The sequence below is a fragment of the Rhincodon typus genome, chromosome 37 (assembly GCF_021869965.1).
Source record: "Rhincodon typus isolate 14 chromosome 37, sRhiTyp1.1, whole genome shotgun sequence".
In the NCBI taxonomy this organism is placed as follows: domain Eukaryota; kingdom Metazoa; phylum Chordata; class Chondrichthyes; order Orectolobiformes; family Rhincodontidae; genus Rhincodon; species Rhincodon typus.
Genome location: NC_063368.1, coordinates 13,169,192 through 13,197,158, shown reverse-complemented (window position 1 = coordinate 13,197,158; position 27,967 = coordinate 13,169,192). Strand labels below are relative to the sequence as shown.

The window sequence follows — 27,967 nt, the reverse complement described above, 5'->3', positions numbered from 1 at the left end:
GTGATAACTTGTTTGACAGAGTCTTGAGCCCCATGACTGTCTCCAAATGAATAATTTGACTGGTGACTCAGTCAACATAAAGCCTTGATAAAACCGTATGGAAGGATTTCTTGCCAAGACTTGTTTTTTTTAAAAATTCATTCATTGGAAGTGGACTGTTTTTAAGAGCCTGAAGGTCTACCTACACTGAATATCTCCTTAGGACTCGTTCTGTTTCACTGCATGGGTAAATGGACAGGGAAATCAAGAGTAGAGAATGCCCTTGGAGGAATTCCATCAAGGAGACACCAAACCAAAAGGAGAAGGAAGTCAAATCTGAAGGAAGCTACAGATGATGTATAATGCAATTCCAGTACCAGATGGGTTCACATTAATATTTTAATTGCCAGCAAACAAGTACTAACTGAGAAACATTTTTCAAACAGTTACTAATCCTGTAGAGAGCTCTCCAAATGAAAATGCCCACTCCCCACATTGCATCGGGCTGAATTTTATTAGCGTTACTGAACTCTAATAGATTAGGACAATGCGTTGCTCGGCAATTAATTAGCACAGTGACGCCAATATCTCACATGGTGAACATCTCCCTTAAGCCTTTTAAAATTTACATTGTGCGTGATGTACCACTCAAATCACCAGCGCACCCTGTCCACAGTCACACATGAAAAGGGGCTACTTCTTTGAGCTACAGCAGAGAAGCCAGTTTGAATTAGCTCCCACTGCCTCTACATTCACCTAAGAGTTACTCAATATAGATATTTTAACTTGGGGTGCAGAAACTAAAGTCTCAAATTATCTGGGAAAATTGGATTCGGGAAGGGTATGAATCCTCTGTATCATCCCATTTTATACCAATGCCCATCGGTTGAAATGATTCCCAATGAGTTCTTGAGGGACAGCAAAGGAAGAAACATACAAAACGCATGGTTAGCTTCGGAGTAATGTTGGCAGAGGCCCTTTGACAGAGCTCTCACTTATATGCTCAGTAGGAGAATAACTGCAAACCTGGAAATAAAACTCAAATCCAAAGGATTAAAATGAACTCAAGGCATTGAAAAGTGTTACTTCAGGTGGAACAGCGTCATACAGACTTAGCTGAAACCATGAGAAGAACGATAACTTGGGTCAGATACCAGGCAACCAGCACCCACAATACCATGCCCAAGTGAGAGTCACTGCCTTTGAGTGAAGTTGTGAAAGAATCAGAGGTCCAAAGCCAAGGGAGTCATTCATGGTTAAGACACAAGTCACACTCCTTCTGCTTATATTCCACCCCACCTAGCATCCCTGCTCACTCTGTTTTATGGAGAGAGAGAGTGGAAAGACCACTTCAGCCTTCCTTTGATAGGCTCTGGATGCTGAAGGAGCTCCAAACTGGTCCCTGACCTTTGTAGTTAAGGGTGCCCCTGCTGAACGGAATTCCCCTCTTTTTGGGCACTACAGCACTTGGAAGGAAAATTTGTTTGGGCAATGTCAAAGCATCACAGGACAAATCTGGATTATTTGGGAGAGTCGGGGAGAGTGCAAAACTGCCAGATTTCCAATATGAAGTGTCACTGTGCTTGATTATCAAGGAATACAGAGTATCCAGTGGGATCAAGGAGAATACTTATTTTAGTTATGTTAAAAACACCATGGACATTCAGGCAAGGGTTAGGGTTACGGTTAGGGTCCCTTTCGAATCACAGCTGAGGTGCATTGTTGAGGAACACAGTAGGAGAAGCTTTACAACTCTGTGTCATCTGCTCTATGCAAATTTACCTGTGACTACTCAGTATTGGCACTGTGGCTTTCAAGTTGCAAGTGCAGAGGTTCCGGTCTCAAAAAAATAAGCTTTTTTAAAAATATCCTGTGCAATAATGTCCCCGCTTTTGGGATCATAATTCTGATTGCGCAGATGTACAAAGGTAGGGAGTGTTCACTCCCATCAATCTTCATGCAGCACATAGCAGTGTGCTTCAGTTCAATGCATACACAGGTAATGAAAAGAAGTACACGTAAAATTTCAGCTGTTTCTCCACCGTCTTCATCCTTTCTCAGATCTAAAATACAGGAACACCAACAGAAAATGTTCAAACAAACTGCAGATGGGGAAAACACAAAATTCTCTCAAACTTGGGTCAATTCATTGGTCAGTAAGAGATTAAATGGAGCAGAAATCAAGGGCAGGAGTTTTTAAAAAATATTTTTAATCAACCTGTTCAGAAGTGAGGCTTGAACCCAGGTCTTCCAGCTCAGAGGTAGGGACACTACCACTACACCACAAGAGCCCTCAGGCTGGGAGTTTAAGCTGCGAGCCCATGTGCAAACAATTAACAAGACTGTGCAAATGAGATGCAAGCTTTCCAGTGGATGTGACATCAACGAGGCACTTTTCCTAATTACAAAGGTTCAAAAAAAAAGGGCACGCATTAGAAAATCTCCAGGGGAGAAAGCCCTCAACAGTACAAAACATCTGAATGGTAATTTTTGTGCATTAGAGGTGTGTGATGCAAGAATTCCATACAAGACTAAAAATAAAAGGTACCAGAAATGTCAAGGGAGTGAGAAAAAGCAAGGGTTAAAACTGCATGATGCTTTTATTCATTCTAAAGTGCTTCCCCAGATCATAAGTTTTTTTCCATTCACTGGTGGGGCAACGGATCCTATTTACAAGTCTAATGTTGTCAAAGGTTTAGGAGCAGGTTAGCCTGCCTGCTCTCTCAGGCCCAGCATTGCTGAACTGACCCCAAACTCTCATTAACCAAAACAAGGAGGAAAGGAAAATACAACTAATTTCGAAAAACTCTAAAATACAATTACTTCAGTGTGGAAATGAATTGGACCCCTAAGCTCCTCAGAACAAATCAGTATGTAATTGAGCTGTGAAAACTGAAGCGAAGTACTGCAGATGCTAGAAATCTGAAATAAAAGCAGATAGTCCCGGAGCTGCAAAAACTGTTTCACTGCTGTTAAGTACAGCCTTTGGCAGTGCAGGTGGACAGAGACATTCAAGCAATGTGGGATTTAGAGGCATTGGAGTTAAGGATAGAAGCCCAGTGGTGAGGGGTTTGACTCCCAGCCTATGTTGCAGGTGCCTGAACTTGAGTTGGAGTCACTAAAATGAATCTCAGGACTCTTTGACCAGACAGTTGAGGAATAAATCTTCACTTTGCACTGGAACACGCATGTGTTGGTCAGGAATGTGATTACAGCTCCATCTGTTGAAAGGTGAAAGAACATCACTTGGGAATATCACTCAAGGTCATTTAGCAATGAAACCAGAAAGTGCCCAGAACCCTCAAAGTCTCACCGCCAGAAGCATACCTCACTGCCTTCGAAAATGGAGGAATTGAGAGCAGAAGAGACAGGAGGAGACCATTCAGCTCCTGATCTGTACCTTAGTTCCATTTATGAGTTTACACACCCAGATGAGTGGAACCCCATGTAATATACAAGGAACAAAGTGATGGAGGCATTTCAGTAGGGTCTCCATGTGCAAATATTGAGGGGGATATGGGGATGGGTCAACGATCAGCACAAGACAGTGGTGGAAATGTTGATAATGGTCGTTATTGTGAAAAAAACAAAGTTTTTGTTTTAAAATCATTTTGCTTGCAAAACTCTTTTGGGCACAGGTACCGGTTAGTGGAGTGACTCAACTGACTGTCCAGTGACGCTGAAGGTGCAGCATCTCCCCACTCTCCAAAAAGTGAGCTACACAGGTAGGGCTGCTTTCATAGGCTTCAAAGCAAGAATGTGTACCTGCAGCTGCTTCAGACAGTCCACCCGTAATCGAATATCTAAATCAAATTCATTTTGGCTTGGGGCTCATACATTTGTCCTTGCATATATTTCTACCTTTTTTTTTCAATTTTCCCTTTTTTGTACAAAAAGTTCTCTTTGTTCATCTTTTGCGTTCCAGCTGCTTTTTTGCCCTCTTACACACACATATGAACATCAAGAAATTGGATATCAGATTGATACTGTGAAACGTATTTGATGTCCACGACTATGCGATGAAGTATATATAATATAAATATATACACTCACGACACACAAAAAGAAAATGAGACAGACAGACATACATACAATGAATAAAACACACATACTAAAAAGCCTGTCAGAGATAAAGTGCAGAGCACGAGAGGATGTACATGTGGCTAGAGTGCGAGATACTGGACAGACATACGTAGAATGAGACAAAAAGAGACAAAGAGACTAGTGCATTCAATACAGGAAGGAAAACAACCCATGTTTCAACTAAGGCCATCAGTGATGTTCAAAGGCAATCTCCTCCCCTCTCCAAGACTGGCTGGCAGAATTCAACCAGTTTCTCACCTCACTCAGTCACTAATTGATTCAATTGAGAAGTGGAAATCTGGTGTCCTTAGCTAACCAGCCTACCAGACACCAGTGCCACACAACAAGGTGATGGAGTCTTAACTCTGCAACGATTCAGTTGGCTGCTCGGTTATAGTGAAGGAGGCAGCTCACCATCATCTTCCTAAAGGGCAACTAAGAATGGGCAACAAATGCTGACCTTGCCTGCAGCATCCACATCCTATGAATGAAAGATTTGAAAACCTCGTCGTTATTCAAACATTACATGTGGGAAGAAACCCATCTGTGCAACTTACATCAATAAATCCCTGAATACTATGATCCCTTAGGAAAAAAGAACTTTGATGCCTTCCCCAGTCACAAATCCAATAGTTAACAGAATTACAAGATAATTATCAGAAACTGCAATTAGTCATAGCAATGACCAACAATTAATTGCTTCAGAGATCAAGGAAACAAGCGATGGGGTGTAGTGCTTATGTTTGTTAAAAAAAATTAAACTTTTTTTCTCTCTGCGTAACGTTGCCTATTTGGCAGCAAAACCCAACTCCCTTCATTTGGAACATGACTAAAACTCTCATGAAAACACACATGTGCACAAATATAGTCTTTGCAACAACTGCTTTCCAATACCAGATTGAATTTGATCTATCTTTCTGAAAATGCGCTCAATAAAAAAAATAATTAAACTTCATATATTATTGAGCAAAAGAAATCACGTTAAAATCTTTTTTGGGGTTGGTAAACAATGGATGTTAAACAAAGAACAAAGGAGATAAGGTGAGCAGTGGCAACAGTACCACTGCATTAAGAACAAGTGGAGACTCAAGTCTCTCAGTCCAGTAAGTGCAGTGATGGATGTCTCTTCAACATCTGGACATCCAAGTCCCACATCCACAAAAAAGTTTAATGTTTGTCTCTTTTTTTTAAATCCTCCCTCTCACATACATTGGTCAGAACTTCTTGTATCATTGTTTCCTTTGAGTCTTCGTTTTTAAAAAATGAGACAGATTTTTTTCTCCTACATTCTCTTTCAGTTTTCTTTTGTAAAAAAAAATGTGTACACCACCCGCTCCTCTCCTGCTTACGGCTTTTCGCTTGTTCACTCGTGAACGTCCCATATTTCAGAAAGCAGGGGTGGCAGCTTCTTGTCCTGAAGCCTGAGGGCAAAGACCTGTTCCGAGTGGACACTGCTCAGGGTCCGGAGACTGACCAGCTTCATCAGCATCCGAGGAAACATCAGGTGGTCCTGCAACACGGAAAGAAACAGCACTTATTGAATTTCTCCAGCATGATAAAGAGGCTGCGCATCTCACCGAAATCCAATTAGCCCTTTTCTCCTGCTGCGTCCCTGTGGTTCCACCAATTTTTTGGTTAACATTACATATCCAATTCCCTTTTGAATGTAACAACTGGATTTGCTTCTACTTCTCTTTAAGACATCATATTCAAAATCAGATCAATTCACACTGCAAAACATCCCCATTAACATAAAACTTTGACTACTTATTACCATCTCTCCTGCCAGTGCAAACTATTTTTTCTTCCACGGTGTTAAAAATTTATAGACTGTTACAACACACAGATCATCAGTCTATCATACCTATGCTGCCTCTTTGCCACAGCAATCTAATTATTCTTATTTCTCTGTAGCTCTGCAAGTCGTTTCCTTTTTAATTATCTATCCAATTACCTTTTGAATATTATTATTATTGTTAATCTGCCTCTATTGAGTTTGCAGTCAGCACGTTCTAGATCGTAATAATTCGTTATGTAAGTAACCTTTTGTCATGTCCCTGGATTTTTTTTTCTACTAATTTTCTCAGATCTGTCTCTTCTGCTATCGACTCTCCTGCTTATGGAAACAGTCCCTCTTTCTACACCAACAAAACCATGTATAATGTTAAAGATACTATTCAAATGTTGTTTAAAAACAAACATTCTCAACAATAAGTTACTTTTTATTTTAAAATAATTCACCCCCTCTCTAATTTTGTTTTGTAAATATTGTGTGAATCATGTTGGGGAATACTTTTGGTGGAAATAGGATAGTTTCTTAATCCAAGCATCAAGAATCAGCATCTAGTACACTCAGGATTGGAACCAGTATTGTGTCAACCCTAACTCAGAGCTGTATTCTTGTCACTGAGTGAGAAGTCCATCTGCGGAGACTGGGGAATGCAAATCAAGGCTGACACTTTAATGCAGTACCCAGGGAGGGGTACACTGTCAGAAATAATCGAGGCTCCACAAGATAAGCACACAGCTCTCTCTCTCTCTCTCTCTCTCTCTCTCAGAAGAGTGAGGAAATCCTCCCTGGTGTCCTTATCCCTGAAACAACATTATCTTATTGACAGTCACGGGATCTTGCTGTCCGCATTCTGGTGTCCTTTGTCACAGCAGTGATTATATTTCTAAATTCCTGCTTATGCTGTAAAGCATTTTGGGATGGCCCAAGGTTGTGAGAGTTGTCACACAAGTGCAGGCCCTGCTCTTTTGTGTTGTTGAGCCTACCTTTGGTCTCTTGATGCGCAAGTACGAATGAAGTGCTTCTACATACGGCTGCTGGAGCCTCTCCACCAATGCGTGGTCTTGAACATTAGGTCGGTCTGCAAAGTCAAAAATCCCAAAGTCATTTGCAAGAAAACAAGTGTGGACGCTGTATAGCATTTGTAGAAAGTAGGGAGAGGTTGGGATTGCTCACCACTAGGAAAGATGCGAGCTTCCCACATTTTAAGATCTGGGCCTTATGAGAAGTGAAGTCACTTCCTCCAGCTAAAGAAATAGGAGCAGTAGACCATTCGGCCCATTGAACCTGCTGCCTAGTCAATATGATCATGGCGGCTCTTGGGAGTGAACTTCACTTTCCCTCCTGATTTCCATATCCCTCGATTCCTGGAGAAAGGCCAAACACCTGTCTAACCCAGCCTACAATATTTTCTATGATGGAATATCAGTGACTTATTTAAGGACAGGGAAATACATTGGAGGCAATTCAAAGAAACATTCCCAAGACTAGTACCTGGAATGAGAGTGTTGTTTTATAAGGAAAGGTTGGATAGGCTAGACTTGTATCCACTGGAGCTTAGAAGAGCGAGGTGACATGATTAAAACATATAAGATCCCAATGAGTTTTGACAGGGGAGATGTAGAAAGGATGTCTCCCTCTTATGGGAGAATTTAGAACTGTTTAAAACAGATTAAACATATTAAAGGCCATTAACGACAGAGATTAGGCAAATTTTCTTCTCTCAAAGGGTCATGAGTCTCGGAATCATTGAGTCATACAGCACAGAAGCAGATCCTTTGGTCCAACCAATCAATGCTGAACATAATCCCAAATTAGGCAAGTCCCACCTGCCTGCTCCTGGCCCATATCTCTCCAAACCTTTCCTATTCATGTACTAATCTAAGTGTCTTTTAAATATTGTAACTGTGCCCACACCCAAATCTTGGGAATATTCTCCCTGAAAAGATTACAGAAGCAGATCACTTGAATATTTTCAAGGTCGAGATAGATTCTTGGTACGCAAAGGGGTGATCAATAGTAGGTGGAAATTTAGATCTGAAGTTACAATCAGATCACCCATGATCTTACTGAATGGTGGAACAAACCCAAGGGTTGAATGGCCTACTCTTGTTCTTTATTAATACCGTGTATACATGTAACTTTCTAGACAGAGAAGTCCAAAAACAAAGACAATGCTATGAGTGAAGAAATTCCTCTTCATCTCAGTATTAAATGATCATCCCCTTGATTCCTCAGCCATAGGAAATAACATTCTCCATGTCTAACCTGTCAAGCCTCTACAGAATTTTGTATGTTTCAATGAGACCACCTTTTATTCTGATAAACTCTGGAGAACATGGACCCAATTTATTGAGTCTCTCATCAGAGGGAAATTCTCTCAACCTCAGGAACAATCTAATGAACCTTTCTTGTTGCCGCCTCCAAAGCATGTGTTTCATTTCTTCAAAACAGAAACTATATCAGGACACAGTGCGGGCCTCACCCAAGCCCGCACAGCTATAGCAATAAAACTTTATCCACGCACTCAAATCCCTTTTCAATGAAGGCCAACTCGACATTTGTTTTCCTAATTGCAGTAAAGAGACTCTGGCTATGCACAACATTGGCAGTCATGCTGAAAATTAATCCACATGGGAGGAGATAAATTGTCACATTGGTGCAGAGAGGAGACTAGGCCTGATGAACAAACTCGAGCAGATTACAGTGAGTTTTAATTAGAATATAACACGAGCAGTAGGAACAGCAGTAAACAATTCATACAGTCATACAGTGCTGAAAAAGACCCTTCAGTCCAAACAGTCCATGCTGACCATAAACCCAAACTAAACTAGTCCCACCTAGCTGCACTTGGCCCATATGCCTCCAAACATTTCTTATTCATGTACTTATCCAAATGTCTTTTAAATGTTGTAATTGTTCCCGTACCTACCACTTCCACTGGAAGTTCATTCCACACATGAACCACTGTGTGTAAAAAAACTGGCCCTCATGTTTTTAAAATCTTTCTCCTCTCACCTTAAAAATATGTCCCCTCGTCTTGAAATCCCCCACCCTCGGGAAAAGACAACTGCCATTCACCTTATCTTTACATCTCCTGATCTTATAAACTTCTATAAGGTCACCCCTCAACCCCCTATGCTCCAATGAAAAAAAAAGACCCAGCCTGTTCAGCCTCTCCTTATAACTCAAACCCTCCATTCAGCCCCAATAAGGTCATGGCTGACCCACAACTTCAACTCCCACTTTACCTTCATCCCCTGGTTCCCTCAAATCGGGAAAACCTTTCAATCTCTGTCTCAAATATATACAATTACTTAGCACATAAAACCGTGCATCATGAACACCAGAGATACTAAACTCTGGAGTGAAGACACTTCCCCTCACCTCAGTCCCTAAGGTGGCTGACCCCTTAACATGAGACCATCAGCCCTGGTCTAAAGCGTCCAGTCAGTGGACACATCCTCTTAACATCCAGTTGCACATCAAGTGATTTGAAGCATTTGACATTGACGCTGGCTGCCTTGAAATGGATAACATTTCATCCTGCATATCCATGCTGAGCACAGGATAATTTCTTTTATAAACAAAAATAAAATGAACAGAAACCTGCTGAGAAGATGTTGATGGCTATGAGCAGGGCATACTCGGCGTCATCTAATTGCAGCTTCCTCATACCTTTCGAAAATTCAAAGATTGGGTTTATGAATTCAACCTGCAACCCTAGGTCAGAGAGAATGAGACAGACAGGAACACATTATTTAAAGATAACATGAGAATGTTCACTTGCTCGAACTCTAGAACTTTGTGCCATTAATAACTGACAAGCTGGTGACAGATGAAGAGTTAAGTACAGGGGTGACAGAGTTCTTACAGTGCAGAAGGAGGCCATTTGTTCCATCCTGTGCGTGATAGCTCTTTGAAATGAGCAATCCTTTTTGTGCTTTTCTCTTGCCTTCTCCTCCAACCTTGCATATTCTTCTTTTTCAGATAATAGGCCCCTTTCAAAAGGGAATGAGACTTCAAAGCAAAAATCTTACTGGACTCCAAACGTTAACTCTGTTTCTCTATTCACAGTTGCTGCAAGAATTCCTCACTGTCTCCAAACCTTTTGGGACTTTTCTTTTGCCTTAGAATTACCAGTTCAGTAACATTATCACTACCACTTGGGTTGAATTGCACTGTTAAAAAAAAAAGTGCCACCAAGTAGTGGGAGGCAACAGCCTAGTGGTATTATCGCTGGACTATTAATCCAGAGACACTGGTAATGTTCTGGGAACCCGGGTTTGGATCCTGCCATGGCAGATAGTGGAATTTGAAATCAATGAAAATCTAGAATTAAGAGTCTAATGATGACCATGAATCGATTGTCGGAAAAACCCAAATGGTTCACTAAAGTCCTTTAGGTAAGGAAACTACCATCCTTAACCGGTCTGGCCTACATGTGACTCCAGACCCAAGAAATGTGGTCGTTTCTTAACTGCAGTCTGGGCAGTTAGGGATGGGCAATAAATGCTGGCCTAGTCAGTGAAGTCCACAACCTGTGAATGAATAAAACAAAAGTAGCAAGTACAGACTTAATTTTTAGCAGATTGAAACTGGGTTCAAAGTTAGGCTAGCACGATGCACTGCAGTTTTAATTCAGGTTCTAACAGCAGACATGAATTCATGTCAGACATTCTCAATCGAGCTGCTCTAGGCATGAGCCCTCAGCGTAAAACCATCCCTCACTGGCCGCTTCAATCAAGGGCTGTGGGAAATAGAACCACAATCCACAAGACCAAATAAACAGTAATACTGAAAAGTGGTTATTAGTGGTGTAATGTGTGGCAGGGATATAGCCACAATCCTCAGACCACATAACACCAAATAACGAGACAATAAGATATTGTGCTCTGCTCCTCCACTGGTACCTCAATTGTAGAAAGGGGGTCAGGTATGAATTGAAAGATAGAATGAAGAAATCTTTTCTGGCAGCAACAATTCTCACCACTGCCTATTATTTCTTTTCCGAATATGCTACATCAGTCTCTACATTCAATTTTAAACAACTGGCTCCCCCTAGTGACCAACTTAGTAGCAACTCCAAAGGGGCCGTTAATCAGCCATTCACATCAGAAAGCCTCTGATACAATTTCTGATCTAAGTCTCTGCCTGGGACAGTGAATGGAGAAGGTAAGGGAGTTGGGGGTGAGAAAGGTGTGGGTGGAGGGGACCCTAAGTATGACCCGAAGAATGCTGGAATGGGAATAAGTTGTGACGACTGCTGTGGTCGAATAGGGTCACATATGCTGAAGAATGCTGCTCAATTTAAATACTGGAGGGTCTGTTGTGTCTAGGGAGCTATGATTTAGCTCCTCTGAGAAGACAAATGGGCACCAACAACTAAAAATTGGAAAGAAAATAGACAGTGGCAGGAACCAGGAGAGGAATCAGAAATAATGAAAATGTGCTGGAGAAACTCAGCTGGTCTAGCATCATCTGAGAATCAGGGTTAATGTTTTGAGTCCAGCATGACTCCATTTTGAAGGAGAATACTGGACTTGAAAACTTAACTCTGTCTCACTCCACAGATGCTGCCAGATGTGCTGAGTTTCCCCAGTAGTTTGTTTCTTTTTAGTTAAAATTTCCAGCCTCTACAGTATTTTGCTTTTATGACAGGTATCAGATACATAGCTTCACTGACCAGCCCGTGCAAAGTCATCTTTGCTGTATGTGAAATCCTTGAGGAAAGTGATGCATTCTGTCTCATGGTTATATCGCCGTGCTGTCTCCAGCAACATAATCTGCAAAAAAATTCAGGAGAAGAAAAAAAATGCTGTGGGTTAGACTTTTGCTTCGGAATGTCATGGCCACAAAGTCGCAAACGATGGCAACTGCTTCACCCTTGCCCCACCTCAACTGTCCCCATGCTACAGTGACAACCAACACAACTGATCAAAGTGCATGATTCACATTAAAACTGATTTGGAGCTCATGATCTATAGGCTGACAACCCCTGCGCAGCACTGAGAGTTTGCAGCACTGTCGGAGGTGTCATAGAGTCATAGTCACTGAGCCATACTGCACGGGAACAGACCCTTCGGTTCAACCAGACTATAATCCCAAATTAGTCTCAACTGCCTGCACTTATTCATGTACTTAACCAAATGTCTTTTAAACGTTGTAACTACCCACATCCATCACGTCCTCTGGAGGTTTATGGGCGGAGTGGGAGGGAGGGGGTTCTCCCCAGCTTTCCCCTGTGTTCTGGCTAATACTTATCCCTTGACCAATATGCAAGACAACAGATTATCTGACCACAGATGTATGCAGGGTCTGCATATGAACAAACTGACCACCATGTTTCACATATTGGATTTGTGATTTCACCTCGAAGTCCCTCTGTAACTGTCACCCCACGATTGTGAAAGGGTCGATATAAATGAAAATATCTCTCTGTTATAGTCATTCTCCAGAATAAGGGTGCAGTCTCAGGGTCAATGCTAATTGCTTTATCATTAACTGGGAGGAACTACGCATCGAAATAAATCGTTTAAGAGAAACGGAATCTTGTTATTGTATCTAAAGTAGGTGGAGGACAGCAAGCTCGCTTTCAGGGACTAGATCAGCTTGAGGCTTGATATAGAAGTTAAAAAAATAATCAATGCAGACAGAATAAAACTGCTTGAGATTTAGGTTGAATGGCAAGAGAACCAGTGGTGACATGGAGAAATTGTTTTAAACAGCAAGTGGTTAGGATTTGGACTGAATGTGTATTGCAGAAAGATTTAATCATAGTTTTCCCAAGGGACTGTAACATGCACCTGAAAAGAAAAAGGTTAGGTGATTCAGTGAGATTAATTGAGGTGTGTTTGCAGAGACCCAGCAAGGTCATAATGGATAAAACAATCTCCTGCGATTCTCTACTGGAGTGTAAAACGAACTACATAAATCAAAGCACATGTGTAGCCATATTTAATTCGGAAGGGTTTCAAACACATAGTGGTTATATTTCTGGACTAGCGAGCCAATGAATAAATAAACAAGTTGTTAAAAAAAAAGTCCCATGTCAGTATGAACATTTGAAGTCAGTTTTTAAAAATCTGGAAATAAAAAAAAAACTAGAGTCAGTCAACATGACCATACCAAAAAAACTCAACCAGTTCAATTGAAGAAAGCCCAGTGTTCACAGGATGAGATAAGACCTGCAAGGGTGTACTATGGGGAAAGACTTTGGTAGTGCAGATGCAGAGAAAGTGTTTACACTTGAGGCTATTCAAAACTAGATATCATAAATACAAGACAGTCACTGATAAATCTAAGAGGAAGTTTAGTTAGAAACTTGTTTACCCACAGAAATGCGAAGAAGTGACTGTGATTAACAATGTTTACGTGACAAGTAGAAGCCAGATAAACACATGAAGGTGAAAAGAACCACATGCTAAATGGAAAGGAATGGGAGAAGAGGGGTGGAACATACAAGTATGGGGTTTAAAGGCCAGCACTAGGCTTCAAAAATAGGGGGTTCTCCCAATTAAGATGGAGATGAGGAGAAACTTCTTCTCTTAAGAGTGTCATCAACGTTTAGAATTCTCTTTCCCAGACAGCAGTGGAGGCTGGACTATTGAATATATTCAAGACTGAGTTAGACAAATTTTTGATTGACAAAAGGAGTCAAGTGTAATGAACAGAGCAGGAAAGTGGAAATACAACAACAACCAGAGCAGCTACAAACTTACAGATGGGCTGAATGGCCTGCTTCTGATGCTAATGTTCTCATCTTCAAGGAAAGGCTCATAAAAGGCTGCAGTTGAGGTACTCTGTATATAATTTTGGACACCCCATTCTAGGGAGCAAGAAAATGCATTATAAAGTCCCTTACACGAGATTTGATAATTGGTTTTTAAAGGAAGCTCTTAAGGTTAAGGGTGACCTGATAAATGATCATAAGTTTATGAAGGGTTATTGTCGGTTAAATAGTGACAGATTCCTTCCAAAGGTCATTGAGGCAGGAATGAGAGCATACACAATCAGAACAACAAGAAAGTGAAAGGGAGGTTACAAAAGTTCCTTTACAGAGTGTGGTTGGAATTGTATTTGGAATTGCTGTATGGCATTGTTGAACCAGAACCCATACGTTTTCATGAACAGGAATGAGCTAAACCTTGACAAAAGAGAAATACTTTGGAGGGAGCAGGTTTCTTTGCTGCAGCACCTGAGAATCTCTGCATCCTCACTGTCAAGATCAAGACTCATTATTTGAACATCTCTGAATTCAACTCATTTTCTCACCAATCCCTCAAAACTGTGGCAGTCTCTAAATGTCACAATTTTTGTCTAACAATCTACAATTCAGACCATTGAATATACTCAAGACTGAGTTAGGCAAATTTTTGATTGACAATGGAGTCAAAGGCAATGGAAACAGCATGAAAGTGGAAATACAACAACAACAAGAGCAGCAACAAACTTACAAATGGGAGAACCTCCTATTTTGAAGCCATTTCCTCTAGTTCTAGGTTCCCACGAGGAGAAGCATCCTCTCCACATCTCTACAAAGCCCCCCCTTAAACTCTAAGATTCTTTATTGTACAGGAGACAGGCTAGACCAGACAGCCTCACGCTATAGAAAATCATGCTACAGAAAATCACGTTATAGGGAAATCGCTATATTGGACAGTATAAAGTTTGCATTATCCAAACAGAGTCCACTATTCATCAGAGATAACAAGGTGTACAGCTGGATGAACACAGCAGGCCAAGCAGCATCAGAGGAGCAGGAAGGCTGACGTTTCGGGCCTAGACCCTTCTTCAGAAAAAAAAATTCATCAATCGTGTTACAGCCAATTCACATTAACAAAACACGTGTTATAGCAGAAATACCTGTACTCAAAATGTTAAACCATCTGGGCAGTTAACGGGTTTATTTGCCAAAACACTCAGATTCCCATTTAAGACAATGACAAGGAGAAATTTTCTCTCAGAGCGGTTTTAGCAAAAACATTGAACATCTTTTAAGGAAGAGTCAGATAATTTTTAGCTCCCTTATTATTGTGGCAATCCAGAACTAGAGGAAATGGCTTCAAAAGTAGGGGGTTCTACCATTTAAGATGGAGATGAGGAGAAATTTCTTCTCTGAGAGTGTCATCAACGTTTAGATGTTTCTTCCCCAGACAGCAGTGGAGACTGGACTTTTGAATATATTCAAGACTGAGTTAGACAAATTTTTGATTACTGAAGGAGTCAAGCATAAATGGACAGAGCAGGAAAGTGGAAATAATTGTGGTAAGTTGAGAAGTGGAATGGAGGCCACAATCAGATCAGTCATGATTTTATTAAATGGTAAAGCAGACCTGAGGGTCGAATGGCCTATACATCCTTCTAATTGATATGTTAGTATTACAACTTATTTTTTGTTTTATTCACTCATAGGACATGGGTGTCAGTGACTGGCCAGCATGTATTGCCCATCCCTAATTGCCCTTGGTGGAGAGCCACCTTCTTGAACTGCCACAGTCCACCTGATCTAACTTGTCTCAAGCATCCACTCCCTCCACCACCGACGCTCAGTAGCAGCAGTGTGTACCACCTGCAAGATGCACTGCAGAAATTCGCCAAAGAGCCTTAGCGTCTTCCAAACTCATGACCGTATCCATCCAGAAAGTCAAGGGTAGCAGGTATATGGGAACACCACCATCTTCAAATTCCCCAACCAAGCCACTCACCAACCCGATTTGGAAATATATCGCTCTTCTTTCACAATTGCTGGGTCAAATTCTTGCAATTCCCTCCCTAAAGGCATTGTGGTCAACCAACAGCAGGTGGACTGCAGCAGTTCAAGAGGGCAGCTCACCACCACCTTCTCAAGGGCAACTAGGGTCAGGCAATAAATGCTGGCCAGCCAGCGACGCCCACACCCCACAAATGAATTAAAAAACTCTTGCTCTATGTGATGACTTGGACTGGGGCTCGCCATGTCAAATTAAAATAAACACGAAACTATTAGAACAAGCCCAAGAGATTACCTGCATTTTTTACCCAGCCTCTCTGCAATGCCTAACTGAATTTTATGAATGAGAAACTTTGTTCAAAGCGAAATATTGATTAAATCTGGAACTGTATGGTTAACAGGGACATGGGAGTTTGGACTGAATAAACGTCAAAAAATATTATCAAAACAACTGATAGGTGGCCATTCATTTTTCCACTATTTGTAGTGGCTTGTTACAGACAACTGACTGTTGTGTTGCATTAAGCAGTATACTTAAAGTCTGGTAATAACATGGATCAACATCCTGCAAATGTGTTTATAGCGTGGGGTAGCTCATGTCTCCTCCCAAATTAAAAAAGAGAACCTGACATGAATGGCAAACACACCTTTATTGTATATTTATTCAAATACCTATGAAAATAGCAATTGTACTTACACATTTCTACAGTTGGAATAATTATCCATTCTGTAAAGGGATATTTAAATATTTTTCCTGGTGTCCTCTAAACTTTGATGGAATATCAGAGGCTGAGAGAAATACTGCAGCAAAAATTATGTTATACAATTTCTGCAGAATTTCCAGGAATCTTGTGTCTTCAGTACGGCAGACAAAGGGAGCTGGAATGAACACTACCTCAACATGCACAAGCTGCCATCTGTTTCAGCCAGCCAGCCTGGCTCAACACAAAAATGAGGAATTACTTTATCTTGCTGAAAGTAGATACTTTTCTCCTGTTAGAAAATTGCTTCAATCCCACAAAGTTACTTGATTTTAAAAGGTAATCTCGTGAGCCTGTTCAAAACAGTTTTGTGTTTACTTAAATAGAGATTGAGAGTCCCTAGTGCAAGACATTGAATGACAGAGCAGCTTCAAGAAGCCAATGGCCTGCTCTTGTTACTATTTCTTACATAAGTCCAACAGATGCTTAGCGTCAATAGAAATTTTTGGTACTTTTGCATCAGTAGATTTTTATTGGGTAAGGATATGAAGAGATATGAAACAATGTCAGGAAAACGAATTTGAGGTGCGAATTGGTCGGAGACTTATTGAATCGTAAAGCAGGCTCAAGGGGCTGAAATGCTTTTGTCTCTTTCTATGTTCTGTATTTTCACTCATGCCTCTCAATCATGATTCCTGAATAAAGCATGTAGTTGTTCAGGTTATTCAAAATATTTTTACACCCCTCTTCCCCCAGTTAGACATCACTTTGTTGGCATTTTTATGTAGTCAACAAGGCTTACATTCTCAAATTGTATTGTGCATAAGCTTAGTGATGAAAAGTCTAAAATTTGCATGCATTATTGGGATGTTGTTATGAAAGACTTTAAGTTAGCATCTCTTTAAGTACTCAATGCTGGGATGTAACTTTAGTTAAAAAAAAAAAATACACAGGAGTGAAAAGCGGTTAAAGTAGAGACATATTTCGCACATTTGGGCTCCAGTGAGTCTAGCATAAGGAGTAAATAGAAGTCATGACTGCTTTACCAATCAGCTAAAAGAATGGTCTGAAGGGGAGTCTCGAAGTACAAGCTAATTATAGTTTGTTGTGAGCAAGCCAGAAGTGTGCTTCCTCCTGGTCAAGGATTCCAAATACTTATAGTTAGAAGTTGTCATTTTGTGTTGACATATGTGCATATACTTGGGTTAGATATTGCAAAAGCTGCTTGTGATGAAAGATGTGATTTTTTATGTATATAAATACTTTAATAATATTTTTATAGTTTATTTTGGATTCTTAACTAGTGGCATAGGAGTTTGGTCTATTTGTGTGACAGTTGTTTGTAATTAACTAGGTAATTCCTTTCGCAACGAAGATTTCAAACCAGTATGTGTTAGATAGCAGATGACTGAAGCCAGAAGGCTTCCTGGATGTCAATGGAAGTGTCTTTATATTGTGGATTTTTACAGCAGGAACAGCAAAAGACATTACACCATTGGCTCAGCAGAACCTAGGATGAGCTTTCTAAAAATTTAGTTACAAGCTTCTGAATTCATTTTGGAGACCCGACTGAAGTTAGATGCAATAATAGTTTCTCCGAGAAAACAAAGTTTGTTGAGAGCAGTTGAGGAAATAAGTTATGTCAGTACAAGTCCAGAAGTCCACGGATTTATGGAAAGACAGACTGTCACTCGTTGAACTTGTATATCATGCCATGCCTCAATTAGTGGAATGTTGAGCAATCATCTTCACTGACCAATAGACCTTTAATTCTTAACTAGTTTAACATTTTTGCCAAAAAGATTATTCCTTGACTAGAATTTTCTTATTCTGGAGTTTAGTATAGAGCCCAAATCCCTACGCTCCTGTACATTCAAACTGAAAGTGATACAGTTCCAAAGATGCATGGCTTGGATGCCTCATTATCCAAGGCTGGATCTCTTGCACACACCAATTCAAACCCCAGGGTCTTCATTAGAGGAAGATTGAAGATAATTAGCTAAGAAGGGTAACTTGTCCTTAATAACCCATTTTTACAGCACCTTTCACATAATAAAACATCCCAACGCACTTACAAAGCACTTCAAGAAATGCCATCTTTAAGACTTTTTTAAAATTTGACACCAGGTCACCCATGGAGATATCAAAGCAGATGTAGAAAAACTTGGTCTTAGAGAGAGCATTTCATGGGAGAAGGGAAAGGGAGAGCTAGTGGAGAGGTTTAGGGACACAATTCCAGAGCTTGGCAGCTGAAGGTATGGCCACCAACCATGGAACATCAGGGACGTTCAAGAGGCTGGAATTGGAGGAGTGCAGTGACCTTGGAGGGTGGAGGAGTTGGGAGAAAATTCAGGAAATAACAAAACTCTGATTGTGTGACTGACCAATAGGCCAATTATGTCATAACACTAGCAGAGCCATGGAAGATCAGCTAGTGAGTAGCCTTATCTCCAGAGTATGGTGATGATGTTGGCTACTCAAGATTGTTTTAATCTGGCCTGTAACCTTTGAGGCCACTAGATCTATTGGATTTCTGTATTTTGGAAGCTGCCTGTGAAGCTCTATCTCCAGATTGACTGATTTAAAGACCAGGTTATTAATGACAGAATAGTGAGCACAGAGTGATTTCCCTTCTCTTTTTATTTTAAGACTTTTAGGACACTTGTACTTGATCCAATAGGCAGCTTGTAAATACTGTCGAATGGAAATCAGTAACAAGAGCTAAACAATGCTGGCAAAACTCAGCAGGTAGGGCAGCGTCTGCAGACACAACAAGAGGTTCAGGTTCATCAGAGCTGAAGATAGATAGAAAGAGATTTTTTTTAAGCCAGCGAAAGCGCAGACAAGGCAGAAGAACAAAGAAGGTGGTGTAAGACAGGGTGGAAGCCAGGGGAGATTAAACAATCAAAACTTTCATGATGCCACAGCCCAGGAGAGGATATAGTAAAGGAACAAAGATTATGTCCAAATTAGATGCAAATGGTTCCATTTAAAACATCCGGAGCGCGGCAGAAAGGAATAAAGGAGGAAACAAGACAAGACTAAGCCAGCAAAACAAAAACAAAACTACAACAATACAAAAATAGATGTTACAATCTAAAATTGTTGAATTCTGTGCTCAGTTTAGAAGAGTCTAGTGAAAAATAAGCTGCTATTCCTCGAGCTTGTGTTAAAGGTCCCTGGAACCTTATCCAAGCCATGGGCAGAAAGGTCAGCACGGAAGCAAGATGAAGAATTAAAATGACAAGCAACTGGAAGCTTGGGGACATGCTAGTTAGGTAGTCTGTTGTGGGCGGCGGTGGGGGGGGGGAGCGGGGTGCACACTGTGGCTTAGAAGTAACATTGTGGACTGGTAATCCCAAGAGGTCCAAGTTCATGTTCTTGAGACACAGATTCAAATCCTACAACAGCAGCTGGCGGAATTTACATTCAACTAATAATTGTGGAATTGAAAGCTAGTCTCAGTAACAGTGAGTGATAACTCTGATCAATTGTTGCTGAAACCCATCAGGTTCACTAACATCTTATAGGGAATGAAATCTGCCATTCTTACCACATCTGGCCTGCATATGACTCCAGACCTGCAGCAATGTGGTTGACTCTCAAATGCCGTCTAGAATGGGCTAGCAAACTATCCAGTTCAAGGGCAGTGAAGAATGGGTAACAAATACTGGCCTTGCCAGCAACGCCCACGTCTCACAAAAGAACTGAAAGAGTAACCTCTTTCATCTCACCTCAATTGTGGATGCCTTCAATAGTGCAATCTGGTCCTCCCGTGAGAGGTCAAGGAAGCCCGGAATCTGCTTGGCAAAGTCGACGATCTCTTGCACGGAGATGATTGCCAACTCTGTGAAGTGGGCAAAGCGTTGCTGTCGTGTCTCTCGATTGTGGGGGTCATTACTTTGTGGCCAAGGCTGAGGAAGAAGGAAGTAAAGAATGAACCATGATTCACATCCGAGATTATTCTTGATATTGATCTTAAACCAGTCACGACAACCAACTCCCATTCATAAACAGCATGTTGGCTCTACAGTACATTTCACATTCCTTACGAATTTATCTTCCATTAAAGCAACTCCAAACCATCTTCGGCAGAATTTGAGAGGCTGTTAATTTAATTCAGGTTTCAGATTGAGACCAAGTATGAAACAAAAGTCCTTTGGTTGACTACCTTATTTCGTTGGCTATGAAACGCTGTGGGATGACCCAAGTACATGAACGGCATTATATAAATGCAAACTTCTTTCTTTCTGCCAGGTCGCGGCCTGACACACATGGAGCTGTACCCCAACAGGACCTGGTCCTTGCAGGACAGCAGGGACTTTGTGTCTGTGTGTGAGGCGGGGTGTGCATTCAATGTGTGGATCACAGGCTGGATGGAGAAGAATGGCGGCAAAACAATGTATGATGGCCTCTGTTTTGGTAAACCCACCGTTACTTTCGGCTGGTCGCTGAATGATCGCTTGTTACACTGCTGCTGTGCGGCCACCAGCTGCTGGATCATCTCTTCCTGTTCCACCGTGAGCCTGGCGATGTCCACTGCCACCGGTGAGTCCTCTGCTGTCACCACCAACGTCTGAGCCATGTCATCCTCCCGCTTCTTCTGCTTCTTGTTGCGGATCTGCTCTTCCGACAGAACACCTAGAGACGGCAGCAAACAAGCCGATCACTCCATGATTATGGACCAAAACAATCTCTCCATTCAGGTTTGTTACATCTGAATAGTTACATCGTCTGCTTAGTCTCCTCCATAATACTTTTTAAAATAATGTCTGCAGTATTATTAGAAACTTATCAACCTGAGTATTGATCGTGAACTAGAAATTTCTCCTTCCACTTTTTCAAAACAAAATTCTTCCACCTATCCAGTTTCCAACCACCAATGCTTATCAACCTAAAATTTGTCAAGATCTTCATCTTATCTTCTTACTTAAGAATCACAACCCAAACACAATTTTTCAAAATTTCCATTAATTCTATCTTAATTTTAAAAATCCCAACCTTTCCACCTCTCCACCTCATGTCCTATCACTCAATTCACCTTTCTGAAAGGTCTTCAAAAACATCATTTTGCTTCATTCCTTTCTCTTCAAACAAATTTAGTCTGGTTCCCACTTCACCCTCATCATGAAGCCTATCCTGGTCAAAGTCATCAACAAGATTCTGCACTTGGGACCAAATTATCCATCCTTTATTTCCTCAGTGGCTCCATGCCTCTTCAAAATACTCAATCCATCCTCTTCTGCCACCTCTTCTCTGATCCATCTCCACACAATTGCACAATTAGGATTCCAATCCTACCTTTTTTTGGAAATTCATTCAGAGGATGTAGCTAACATTTATTGTTCATTCCTAATTGCCCTCGAGAAGGTGAACTGTTTTCTTGGCAACAATGTTTTCTGTCTTTTAGCCAAACATTAATCTATGCCAGTACATTACCTTGTATACCATGTTCTTTAATTTTTGTAATCAACCTCCTATGGGTGCCCTTACCAAAAGCCTCCTGAAAATCAAAATGCACTGCATCTATCAATTTCCCACTATCAATTTTGTTTGTAACTTCCACCAAATTTCGCCATATTTGTCAGACACGATTTCCCTGTTCGCAAATCCATGCTGACTAGGTCCAATAAGATCATTGTTATCCAAGTGTCCATTTATCACTTCCTACAGATTCTAGCATTTTCCATAACACTGAAGCAAGGCTGGTGGGTCTGTTCTTTCCTGCTTTTTCCCTTACTTCTTCCTTGAATAGTAGGGTGACACTTGCAAGCTTCCAATTTGCAGAAATCATTCCAGAATCTATGGCATTTGGATGATAATTACCAATGTGAAAACTATCTCTATAGACATCTTCTTCAATGCGCTGTGATGTAAAGGAGGGGTGATGGCCTAGTGGTATTAATCATTGGAATGTTAATCCAGAGACCCAGGTAATGTTCTGGGGACCCAGATTTAATCCCACCACAGCTGATGGAGGAATTTGAATTCAATAAAAGTCTGGAATTAATAGTCTAACAATGACCATGCCAAATATCAGGAAAAACTCATCTGTTTCACTAATGTCCTTTAGAGAAGGAAACTGTCATCCTTACCTGGTCCGGCCTGCATGTGACTCCAGACCCGCAGCAATATGTGCTCTTATTTGCTCTCTGGGCAATTCGGGATGGGCAATTAACGTTAGCCAAGCCAGCAATGCCCACATCCCACGAATGAGTAAATTAAAAAAAAAACTATCAACTTTCAGACCCATTCATTTCTTTGGCACAATCTTCTTACAGATACAAATGTCCTTCAACTCCTCATTCTTCTTAGTCTTTTGGATCTCTAGTTCTGTGAGATTTCTTGTATCTTCCTCAGTGAAAGCAGACACAAATTAATTATTTATCTTCTCTGCCATTTCTCTATTCCCAATTGTAAATTCTCCTTATAATGATTTTAATGGACGCACATTTGTCTTCACCAAATATTTTCTTTTTATGTACATTTTCTGTGCAATTTTGTAAACATTTTTCATGGCAGCCACCCAAACCCAACACTGCATAAAACTACAACTCTTCTACAACATTGCAGCTTGAAGCAATTCTCAGACATGAATGGCCCTTGTCTTCACCAGCCTCCACAGCGTCAGTGCAATTATCTCCAAATCCTAGAATGGCTTTCCAAAATCTCCACAACTATTCCCAGTACAAAAAGTGTCCTGACTATGGGGTAGCCTCGCACTGAGTATCCAGAACTGGCATGTATGTTGCTCAGCGTAGCCAAATAAAAATTATGCACTGTACCAATAAATACCATGAGCCAATTCTATATCACAATACCACCAAATTCAAAGGGACGCAAAAGGCTTAAAACTCGCTTACAATGTTCTCTCATTCCTGCCTCGCGACATTTTCGCAGCCGGCACTCCTGGCATTTCCTGCGCATGTACATGTCCATTTCACACTTGCCACTGTTCTTGCAGGTGTATTGTGCACTCTTGATGACACTGCGACGGAAGAAGCCTTTACAGCCCTCACAGCTCAGCACGTTGTAGTGAAAGCCTGATGCCTTGTCCCCACAGACGCTGCAAACCTCATTCCCCAACATCTTCGGGGCTGGGCCCTTCTTGCGCTTTACCATTGGCTCATCCCCTGAAAGGCAGGGTAAAACAATGAGGTATGACTCCCGGCAAACAAAATTTTACAAACAGGGTCAATGAGCAAATCAAATCAAAACAAAGTATATTTACATAGCAGCTTCAATGGAATGAAATGCCCCAAAGGACACCAGGGTTGAGGAGTGCATTAATGGAGGAAAGCCGGGTAAGAGAGGGGAGAGATGTAGCAAAGAAATTTGAAAGATTATGGCCTAAGCAAGTGAAACCAAAACCACCAACAGTAGATGGAATAAATTTGGGAATATGCAAGTGGCCAGAATTAAAGGAGGGCAGTTATCACATCAAGTTGGGGGGCTGGTGAATTTTACAGAAGCAGGTGGGGTGAGAGCATGGAATGATTTCAAAAGCATGAATGTAAATTTTAAAATCAAGAATTTGCTTCATTGGGAGGCACGGGCAGCAGAGTTTTGGCTGACCTCGGGTTTAGAAAGGGTACAGTGTGAAACATCAGAGCGGCACTGGAATAGTCAAGGCTAGAGGAAATGAAGGAAAGGATGAGGGTTTAGATGTAATGGGAAAAAATCAACTGGTGTTGTGAGGGTGGAAATGGCTACTCTTAGTGATGAAACATATATGAGACTAGAAACTCATCTTGAATCAAATAGGGCACCAAAGTCGACAGCAGCATTGAACTTGTTTAAAAGATTGCATTAGTCTGTCTGCCTGAGCTTGGTGTTTGGGTTGTTTGCTTTATTAAAGATGTCAAGGCCATAGAGAAAGAACTTCGATTTATTGAAGTGATAGCAGGAATTATGAGAATTAATGATTTTCTTCAATGGCACTGAAGGATTACGAAGAAATCCAATAGAATGTTTACTTTACTGTTAGAATGGGGAACTTGCTACCATCTGAGAAGTGGAGGCATATGCATTAAACCATCCGTGGGAAGCTACATAAGCGTGTGAGAGAAATGAATCAAATATGGATATGTTCATGAGGTTGGATGACATAAATGTTAATGGTTTGTTGATCATGTCATTAAAACACACTGGTGATGGGGATTGTTTGATTTAAGTCTGGGATCACATATAAAAGAGAGATGGGCTTTGGCACAGTGGTAGTGCATCCACCTCTGGGCCAGAAGGTCTGGGTTCAAGCCCCACCTCAGAATGTGATGGCCACAGAACAGCATCATAGTATATGAAAAGATTATTCTTTTAAAAATGCAAAGGAAGATAGCTTTGTGGAACAGCAGTGATATCTTTATCTCTGCACCGAGTCCAAGTTAAACCCATCTCTATTACAGAAGTCCAAATAATCACAAAATCTCTACAATGTGGATACAAGCCATTCAGCCCATTAAATCCACACTGACCCTCCCAGCCCCCCTACCCTATCCTTGTAATTCCGTATTTTCCATTGCTAATCCACCTAGTCTGCACAGCCCTAGACACTGTGAGCAATTTAGTATGACCAATCCACCTAACCTGTGCATCTTTGGACAGTGGGAGGAAACCGGAGCACCCAGCAGAAACACAGGGAGAATGTCTGTGTGGAGATTGCACAGTCGGCCTAGACTGGAATTGAACCCGGGTCCCTGGCGCTGTGAGGCAACACTGCTAACCACCGAGCCACCCCAAATGGGTTGATTTGAAATAATTCATAAAGAGAGATTGGTCTTGTGGCTCAGTGGAATTATCCCTATTTCTGGGCCAGGAGGTCCAGGTTCATATCCCACCTGTCGTGGACATGTGTAAAGTAAGGCAGTAGGGAGACTGGGTAATAGTTAGGAAGTAGGTATTTCTAAGTGTGCATCCAATGAATAAACCTACTAACAAGGAAAAGAATGGTCTTGTTCGTACTTCATCATCTAGCTTTCATTCAATTAACAGGGATCGGGCTCATATAAAAATCTATTGGATCAATGGGCCTTGTTCTGAATTATACAGAGAACAGTACAATGTGAAACCATGAGGGATGATAGTGATAAATAAAAATATTGCTGAAAAGAAGGACATGTTATTGAAGCTTCCATCTTGCACCACATCAAGCCAAATGCAAGAATGTCAAATCTTAAATGATTACAACAATGTATTCCATATGAAAAGTACAAATTGTTGTGATTGTTTGAATTTTGGGATTTTTGGCTTTGTTCCAATGAACTCTGGCAGCATCTCTCCCTTTTCTCAGCAATGCTCAAATAGAAAATTCTTAAACTCTGACAGATATATATTTAACCTCTGTGCACCAAGCTCCTTACACTCCTGTTTCTAATAAAACACCTTATATACCAGTTCCTGTGTAGTTCAAGTCACTTCTGATCCAACAGTTCAAAGTAGAAATGATGAATTTTTCCAAAAGATCTTTTGAAGTAACAGTTCCTTTCTCTTTGAATAAAGTCTTACCACAGATACTTAGGGAAAATTCTGGCTCGGCGGAGAATGTACCATTATGGAGCGTGGCGACACAGTCACCACTCTCCTCCACCTCCTCTTCCTTCACATGATGCTGTGCGCTGTCTGCACTGTCCTCTGTGACAGGCTCTGTGATACTTTTGTCACCTTCTGAAAATATAGATGCAGAAAATGAAATGAATTAAAACTGCCCAAAGTTAATGAAACAGAGTTATATGTTTGGATAATTGTGACTCGTATGAAAACAAAATCTTAGGAGCAACACAGAATAGTTATGACACAACTGGAGGCCATTCAGCCTGTAGAATCTGTACTGGCTCTACATAAGAGTAATGTACCTAGTACCTTTACCCAAACATCTAGCTGTAAGTTTACACATTCTGCTTTTTCAGATAATTGCCCAATTCCCTTCTGAATATCTTTATTGAACCTGCTTCCACCAGACCCTTAGGGAGTGCATTCTAGATTCTAACAACCCTCTGCAAGAAAATGTTTCTCCTTGTGTCTCCTTTCCCAGTTGCTTTCAATCTGTGCCCTCTTGCTGTTGAAACTTCCACAAGTGGAATTGTTCCCCTCTTGAATGGAGAAGGTAGAGGGGAGATTTACCAGGAGATGTTCAAAATTAGGAAGCGTTTTGACAAATTGGTTAAGGAGAAACTATTTCGACTGTGGATTTGATTAGCAATCGGGGGACAAGATTGAAGTTCATTGGCAAGAGTCAGAAAGGAGACAAAAACTTTTTCTAACATAACAAATTATGATGATCTGGAATGCAAAGCCTGAAAAGGCAGTGGTGGAAATGCCAACAGTAACTTTCAAAAGGGAATTTTATAACCTAGGTCGCAGCAAATGTATAAGCTCAGCGTATCAGACAACCCAACTTTTCAGACTCAAAAAATGATGTTTCAGAAAATACTTGCTGAATTAAGTTCAATTCCTTCTCCAACCATGACATGCTATTTTTGGTTAGTGGTTCCTCTCAATTTTTTACCCCACAAACATTTTTGTACAAAATGCTACCTTATAAATGAGGACAAGGGATCAAACGGCAATAGAGACTGTGCTGCATTGATGCGTAGGAGTTTAAAACATGCCAAAACAGAGCAGAACCTACGTGGAAATCAGTAAAAACGTTGCTCACACACACCAGCGGTTCTCTTTTATATGAGTATAACTGAAACCCCTCCCCCATTTAATTGGAGTGTGTTTTTGAGGCTTCAAAAATCAGCTTATGTACTAAAAGCAACCAAATACATAGTTTAAAAGGAAAAATCTGCAGTCCTCTGGGTAAACAGCAAAGAGAGTGGATTGGATAGCTCTTTCAAAGAGCCAGTACAGACATGATGGGCAGAATGGCCTCCTTTTGCGCTGGATAATTCTATAAAAGGGCCTACCGTGGCCAGCATCCAAGCCATTTACAGCTGGGAAGGACATCTTCCATCATGTGTGCCACTGCATTCTGAAAATACAATCCCAGTGGGAAGCTGAGAAAAAGAAGAAAAATAATTATAGATTATTAATACTGCAGTTTGATCTTTAATTTTATTCTTTCACTTCTTTACCTGGAAGTACTGGATTTCAGCTTCTACTCTACCTATGGTGCAACTGCCCAGTGGCCATTTTTCACAGCTACATTCAGACAATGAAACTTGACAGACTAGTCAGCACTAAGTTGGGAATTCTGTTAGCAGGGCTAGCCATAGAGCTTAAATATTACTAAAAGGGGAGCAACGTCACTGAAGCTTTTTATCTTGCACTCATCAGGACAAATCCAAGGATGCCAAATTGCAAACAGCCACACAAATTTAGAGGAGGAAAGGGCTACTTGGTTGCCCTGGCCAAGGCATGACCATGGAGAATGCTGAAGGGAAACTGAAGGCTACTCAAACTCCTGCGTAGCTCAAAAATGCATAAGGCTTGAGCATTTTCCTTTTGATTGAAAAGAATGGGTCCACATTCTTTCCTAACAGAAAATTGAACAGCACTAACTGAGCAATCCTGAGTGCATTTATAGATACACCAACAACAAACTTAAGTTAATCAGTTGAGCCTGTGATATGGCTCACCATTGATATACAGCAACATGTTCTCTGCAAAGGAAAGGAATATTACTCGGGACGAAGATGTGCAGGTTAGGTGGATTGGCCATGCTAAATTGCCCATTGTGACTAGGGATTTGCAGGCTAGTTG

The 27,967-nt window shown here is 41.0% G+C and overlaps 1 protein-coding gene across 1 annotated transcript; it reads right to left on the bottom strand.

Moving 5' to 3' along the window:
• Positions 1 to 360: 360 nt before the first annotated feature.
• LOC109936728 (oxysterols receptor LXR-beta-like) lies at positions 361 to 27,264 on the bottom strand. The gene is made up of 9 exons (XM_048617465.1): positions 27,172 to 27,264; positions 25,769 to 25,927; positions 23,128 to 23,397; positions 20,697 to 20,905; positions 19,999 to 20,178; positions 11,538 to 11,637; positions 9,461 to 9,574; positions 6,838 to 6,932; positions 361 to 5,572 (listed from the first exon to the last, which is right to left on the bottom strand). The coding sequence occupies exons 1-9, from the start codon at positions 27,209 to 27,211 to the stop codon at positions 5,426 to 5,428; spliced, it is 1,314 nt and encodes a 437-aa protein (XP_048473422.1). The 5' UTR covers positions 27,212 to 27,264; the 3' UTR covers positions 361 to 5,425.
• Between the last annotated feature and the right edge of the window lie 703 nt (positions 27,265 to 27,967).